This window comes from Protobothrops mucrosquamatus, unplaced genomic scaffold, assembly GCF_001527695.2.
Source record: "Protobothrops mucrosquamatus isolate PMUCROS unplaced genomic scaffold, P.Mucros_1.0 scaffold_138, whole genome shotgun sequence".
Lineage (NCBI taxonomy): Eukaryota > Metazoa > Chordata > Lepidosauria > Squamata > Viperidae > Protobothrops > Protobothrops mucrosquamatus.
Genome location: NW_015386214.1, coordinates 14,539 through 21,393, shown reverse-complemented (window position 1 = coordinate 21,393; position 6,855 = coordinate 14,539). Strand labels below are relative to the sequence as shown.

General features: G+C 35.9%; 1 protein-coding gene across 1 annotated transcript in view; it reads right to left on the bottom strand.

Annotated features, from left to right (window-relative positions):
- CAPN14 (calpain 14) overlaps positions 1 to 6,855 on the bottom strand; it is a 32,058-nt gene that overhangs the window by 12,205 nt on the left and 12,998 nt on the right. Inside the window, exon 10 of the mRNA XM_015818515.1 lies at positions 6,143 to 6,315. Coding sequence (XP_015674001.1) covers positions 6,143 to 6,315 — 173 coding nt within the window. The remainder of the gene's footprint in view (positions 1 to 6,142; positions 6,316 to 6,855) is intronic.

The following is a 6,855-nucleotide window of genomic DNA, read 5'->3' as shown; positions in this document are numbered from 1 at the left end:
TGGTCAGGAACATGCAAGAGACAGTTTGGTGTAGTAATTAAGGCATCAAACTAGAAACAGAGACTGTGAGTTCTAGTCCCACCTTAGGCACAAAGCCAGCTGGCTGGCCTTGGGCCAGTTACCCTCTCTCAGTCCTAGGAAGGAAGCAATGGCAAACGACTTTTGGGAAAAACTTGCCAAAAAACCCGCAAGGACTTGTCCAGGCACTCTCTGAGAATCAGACACAAGTGAACAGAAGAAGAAAAAATATGCAATAATAGGGCGATCCAATTGTTTTCAAAATTGTATTTAGCTTCATTTTTGTATCACCCTGAAACCCAAGAATACACCAACACTATATTCTTCATACTGTTCCTGTTCTTGTTTTTCCATAAAAACTCCCTTAATTTTAACCAGACTTACTTCTGTGTAAGCATGCTTAGAATTACAACTGTAGGTATACTTCGAGCACTTCCACTATTATAATGCGACCATGAAGAAAAACTTGCCCTTTTATTAGGCCTTTCTATCACCAACAACTAAATAGAATACTCAGCACAGAAAGACTATCAATAATTACATTGGCTAAGAAAAATGGAGCCTCCCGGAGCCAGCCATACCTCACAATGACTCTGACATTTTACTCTCCAATGGACTTTGTTACCACAAGAGCATTTGCAGAGCAACTTTTGCACTCTCGCTCACTCTTGTTGTATTTCTCTCTTGCTAATGGAGCAATTTATCATCTGCTAAGAGGGTGGGGTTGCCCCTTAGAATGCATCATATATTAAATGCAAAGCATTTATGCTTTGGTCAATGCTGTGATTCATTGTATTTCCAATTTTAAAACTGCTCTTGGTTTTGTACTTCACTATATTAATCTTGATGTTCAATACATGTCTGAAATTACCTCTTAGCAGTCTCCAGCTCCAAGCTTCAATGAGTTTAAATGGCAAAGTGCTGTCTCCCAATTGGTCCAAAGCACCACATGAAAGACAAATAGATTTGGTTTCCCTGCTCTAGCCAGATAATATAGCTAGCCATCCCCTATAGCCTTAAAAGTTCCCTATGGGAAGCAATGACAGCCTGACAGGTTTCACAGCAAAGCAACCTGTAGAGTTTAGCTTTTAAAGCACAAAAGCCTGGTGGGTTCACTCAGGAACAGAATATTCTCATTAAATCTGAAGTAAAATTTCAGAACATTTGGAGAGTTGTCAGAATTTGAATTTGTGTACTACTCTCAAACCTTAATAAAACTTGAGTGCTTTTGACAAGTTGGGCAATCTCTTCGGGATTTGAGTTTTGTCATGCATGAAATGTAAGCTCATTTAAGGGATACTGTAGTCAGTAAACTGGATTTAATTTAAAAAGTCTATCCAACTTGCTGCAGGTTGTTCTCTATTTTTCCATTTCCCTACCTTTATGGCCTTCAAGAAGCTGAAAACCTGGTCACAAAGTATGACAAATGTAATAGTTTGGTCATTAATGTCTTGAGTAAGGACTCTGATTGCCTTGCTCTATGATCCATTTGTTCATTTTTATTGTTATCTATAGTATTCCCGAGAGTCTCTTCTATCACCAAACTTCAAAAATGTCATTGCTCTTTCTATTTGCATCTTCAAAGTTCAATTTTCCTTAATTCCACAGAGTACCACAGGAAAAACTGTTGTCTGGACAATTTGATTCTTTATAGTTAGTGACTTGTCACTGTATCTTTTCCATGCCCTTCATTGCTGTCCTACTAAGTGCTGGTTTGCAGCATATTTCATGATTACTGATTCCCTTAATATTGATGGTCAATCCTACATCATCTCACATACATGATCTAGAGTCATGTATGTATGACTCTATAAATATATATAAATAAAATAAAATAAAAGGCAAAAATGTAGAGGAAATAGGCAGTGACTTTGAAGGACGGAAGAAAGAGCAGCAACAAAGGCAACAGTCAGATAAGAGGTCATGAGCCTGGACCAAGAAATTAGTTAAACATCTCAAGCAGGCTCTCCCTAGCACACACTAAAGTAAAGTGAGGGAGAGGAAAGCACAATCAGATCTGCAAGATTTTGTTACTATGACTGTTGCAATAATGTATGGCAACATACATATGACAACAGTTTTTTTAGTCTGGTCTACCATTGTTAGGCTGTCATCAATCTTAATCTTTATTCCAATGGAATACACTCATTAGAGGATTTCATATGACACCTATTTGTAGTCTTTTCATTGCTAGATGGAAATATAACATACCCATGGGTTTTAGTTACTTATTAGGCAATTCATAACCCATTGGGTCATCATTTCAGAGATATTTCCTTGCCTAAACAGACAAACAGAATGACCATAGTCAGGCAAAAAACAGTGGAAATGGGAATGATCTTTGACTTCCTGCTGACTTACTCATTGACTTTCCTTCCTGCCAGGCAGCTGGTAGAGAGTGTTAGAAATTATTATATGACCACAGCTGACCATGACAATGCAGAGGCACTAAACCACAACTCTGACAAATTTCAGTCCCATGGGTTTCATATTTGTGATGCATTCTTTAAGCTAGCCCATTTGAAATATATTGATTCAATGACTCACCGTTTCACCCAAGAGAAGGTTACAAATAGATAAGGAGAGTTTCAGTAATATATAGATTTGTTTTATGGATTTCATCTTGGCACTAATGCACTCCCTTTTTTATGTTTACAAACTAATCTCAGGCTACCTTAGTAATAGTTTTATACCATTTATGACCTGATTTGATGCTGATTTCGTTAGCTTTATGTTGATTATGTTATTCTATTTGTATTGTTCTAAACAACAAAGATTTTCCTTCCTCAACACTCTTAGGCTTATTTTGTAGATTTTGGGCTGCTAATCATGGAAATAGCCTGTGATTTAACCTATCACATGCTGTTTTATAGAAGTCTTCTTACACAATGGCAATGAACACCATTCAGTATCTGTTAGCTATGCTGCATACATGAAATAAACATACAAAAACATGGAACTGGTGTTGAAGCACATGCAGTACGCCAAATACAACTGAAATATCTGTGGATATCTAAAAGTTATATCCAGTGCAGCTTGGGTATAACTAAGTACTGTTTTACATACGTGAATGGGACAGCTGTGTAAGGGAGTTGCATTGTATTAAAAAGAAGTGGCTGCTTTGAAAGAATTTGGTTCCAGGACAGAAAAACATGGTACATGTTTCATGTGTTGCCCAATAAAATATATTTTTGCCTTTACTTCACATAAAACTTGAACTAATGAAAAGTTTTGTGAGAGCGATGAACAAGGAAACTGAAGGTTTTCATTATTTAAAGACAGATGTTTCCAAGTATAACTCATGCCAAGATTAAGGAAGGCATTTTTGTTGGTTTACAAATCAGATACATTATCAATGACAGGTGCTTTGAAGATCTGCTTGTGCAGTCAGACAAAAACACCTAGCAAGCATTCAAGAATGTTGAGATTTTTCTTGGCAACTACAGAGCACCAAACTGCATTTAGCTGGTTGACAAACTTCTTACAGTGTACAAGACCATGAAATGCAATACATCACCAAAGATTCATTTGCTGCATTCATACTTGGATTTTCCCCCCTGAAAATCTAATTGCAATCAGTGACAGGCATAGTGAAAGGTTTTGCCAGCATATTGCCACAATGGAAAAACAGTATCAGGGCAACTGGATTCTATCAGTGCTGGATAACTATTCTTGCACATTGCAGTGAGATGCATCAGACACTGAGTACAAACAAAAATCAGCAGCAAGAAACTCTTAGCCCTCTTGAACTCATGCAGTATGTCAGAAACATAATGCAATTAAATACATTCTAGTTATTAAAAGTTAATTTCATATTTCTCAAGATTCCTGTGTGCTATACTATCATTCTGAAATTATAATTCTATTCAGTTTGAAGTGGTCTATCATAATTACCAAACAGAAAGCAAAACATTTGGGGAAAAAAAATCTTGTCCAGTGTATTGATTTAAAACACACAACTGTCCAGAGCATGTTATTCATTTGTGCCCCCTCCCAGCTATCTCCCCCCTCTTCCTGCCCCACTAGGCCTTCACAAGCCTTGCGCCAGCTTCTCCCTTTGGGTCCTTGTGGGACTTGGGCTGCTAAACAGAGGTGCTGTGCTCACACTCTCACATATGCTGAAGATACTTTTCCAAACCATTTTCAAAAGCACATGTAGCCACATGAAAATGGACTTGAATTGTAAATGAAAATGTGTGCACATTTACATTAATGCTTGGATTTGTAAAACAAACAGGTTGGGAAAAAATACAGACATTATAAATGTGGTTATAATCTGAATGTGGTTCAGATCAGTTTTTGATAGTATCTAAAAATAATATTAGGGGAAAGTGGAGCTAAAAGAAAAGGAAAGAAGAATAAAGAAAAATTACAATTCTTGAATAAGAATGAAACCATGAAAAAAATATTAGGATATTAGAATTCACCAAACTACAGGGACTTCACTAAGAATCCAGAGAGATAGAAATCAATAGTTAGAGAAAGGTTTGGAAAAGCTTTTCTACTGAACTGTAGCATCTAATCTCTTCTTGAAAGCAGCACTTTCCCATCCTAAAATACATTTATTAAATTTGAAAAACTCAACATATTTGAGATGAAGTAGCTCTAAACTATTATTTAAGTCTGGCTATATGCAGTGGAGAAAAATGTTTATATCGATTTAGTGGCATCTACAAGTAATTTCCACAAATCAGCCAAAAAGTTGGTTGAATGTCTCCCAGGAATATATAATTATTAGAGGCAGAAACGAAAAGAAAAGAAAGGAGAAAAATGTAATAAAATCGTTTCTCACTCAACCTTGTCTACTGCTTCTGGGCATATCCCAGGAACATTGTCATTAATCCTTAATTAAGCCATAAAAGTGCATTATCTTGAAATGTATTCAATCACTTTGGCATTAACAGTCATTTTTTTCTAATTTCCTTAAGAAGCTTATCTAAAATAAGAACAAGGAGTACTTGAATGCCATATCCAAACACTCACATTGGACAGTGTTCAGATCTGGACAAGCAAAAAAAAATGATCAAGATTGTGAACAAGTTTAATAATAATTTCTAGCAAAAAAATATTAAGATTTCAATCTGAATATTTCAGCTCTTGAAAGCAATATATTTCAACATTTTCACATAAAGACCCGTAAGTATTTTATGATGTATGATACTTAAAGTAAATCCATTGCAATTACTGAGACATGTTCTTTATTACTAATTTAAGTATATTGCATTTCAGACTGTCTACCTTCAACATCATGTCTCCAACATTCAGGCTTTGAATAAATGAAAATCATATTCACAGCAGAAAGTCAGTTTTGCTGCACTCATTGAGGTTAGCTGCACAATTTCTACTTAATCTTAATTCGGTAAGAGAGCAGGGGAAAGTAATTTATAACAACTATGGTACCAAACTATGCCCCCCCCCTCAAAAAAGATGAAAAGGTTCTACATACCTCCTGGTCCACCTAGAAGGAAGAGAAAGGACATGTGTCAACAAGTAAGCATCAAGACATTTAAAAATGAAAATTGTTAAGTGGTGGAACCAGTCAGAACACGAAAGCACTAAACTCATCAACCAGAATCTCTGCCATTGTTGATTAAACTTTTGCAGGGAGGGTTGTTTAGGCCTACATTGTCTTTAAAACCTTTTCCACCTTTTTTAAAGTGTACAAGAAATTACGCTGAATATAGTAGAAAATGTTGGTGTGTTTACTATGTTAAAGGAATTATCAAATCAGGAATGGGTGTAGGATCTTATCTATATTTTCCTTACATGATATTCTTTCTCCTGGCCCTTCTCCTTTTCTCTGCCTCTAATTGATAATCTCTGTTCATCTTGATTTAATAACAATTTCTCTAAGGCTAAATATTTTAATATGTTGTTACAAGTGCTAACTACAATAAGAAAAGATAAATACAAACTAGAAAGAAAAAGAATAAAAGATTCGAGCAAAGAAAAAAAAACATGACTAAATATTCAGTTCCTATTTGATGAAACCGGGACATCTCTGTTGGTTAAGATCATAGTCCCATACTGGAAAATAAGTTGATGATTACAGTTTTTGCTTGGCAAATCCAAGGAGCTTCCTTCTCTTCATCTTGAGCAATTCAAACCCACATTTAAACACAACTCTCTTTACCTTATAGAGTGATAAGCCTATGTGCAAATGAGGGACTCGGTTCCGATGTTTGCCACTGTGTTTTTGGATAAGAGACACCAGCACACTGCAGGAGTATAAAGATCTTTTGCTTCCATTGCCTTGCAAAACTTTCAACAAGTATTGGGGATTTGTCCAAAATGAGCCTGAGGAAAGAAAGGGCAAAAATTCCAGCCTCAGTCCCCAGAATGTCATTCTGTGCCTAGTTGTGAAATTAACATGAAGAGACTGCTAACAACAAAAAAAAAAATCCACAAAAATGGAATAGAGCTAACATTAAGAAAAATGTCACATAGACTATAAACTGTTTTATTGATCTAGCTGGTCTGGTTTAAAATAAGCAAGCAAGAAAAATATTTTCCAAGGTAAAGAGTGTATACATTAAAAGAGCTAAATGTCTTCCTTAGCAGTTATATAGTTCCATAATAGAGAATGTTATCCACCTGGTATTCCCAAAATATTTTGCACTGCAACTCCCATTTGCCTTAACGAACACAACCAAATCATGAATAAAAGAAGCTGCAGGCCAAAATGGTTGGAAGGATCAAAACACTTTGAGGAAGACTGTGGCTATTTCCATATGGCTCCATTTATACTTTCCAATTGTTCTAAATCCTTTTTGAAGCTGGCTCTTTGATCATCTTCCTCACTACAGACATTGGAACACACAATGAACAGTGAATACT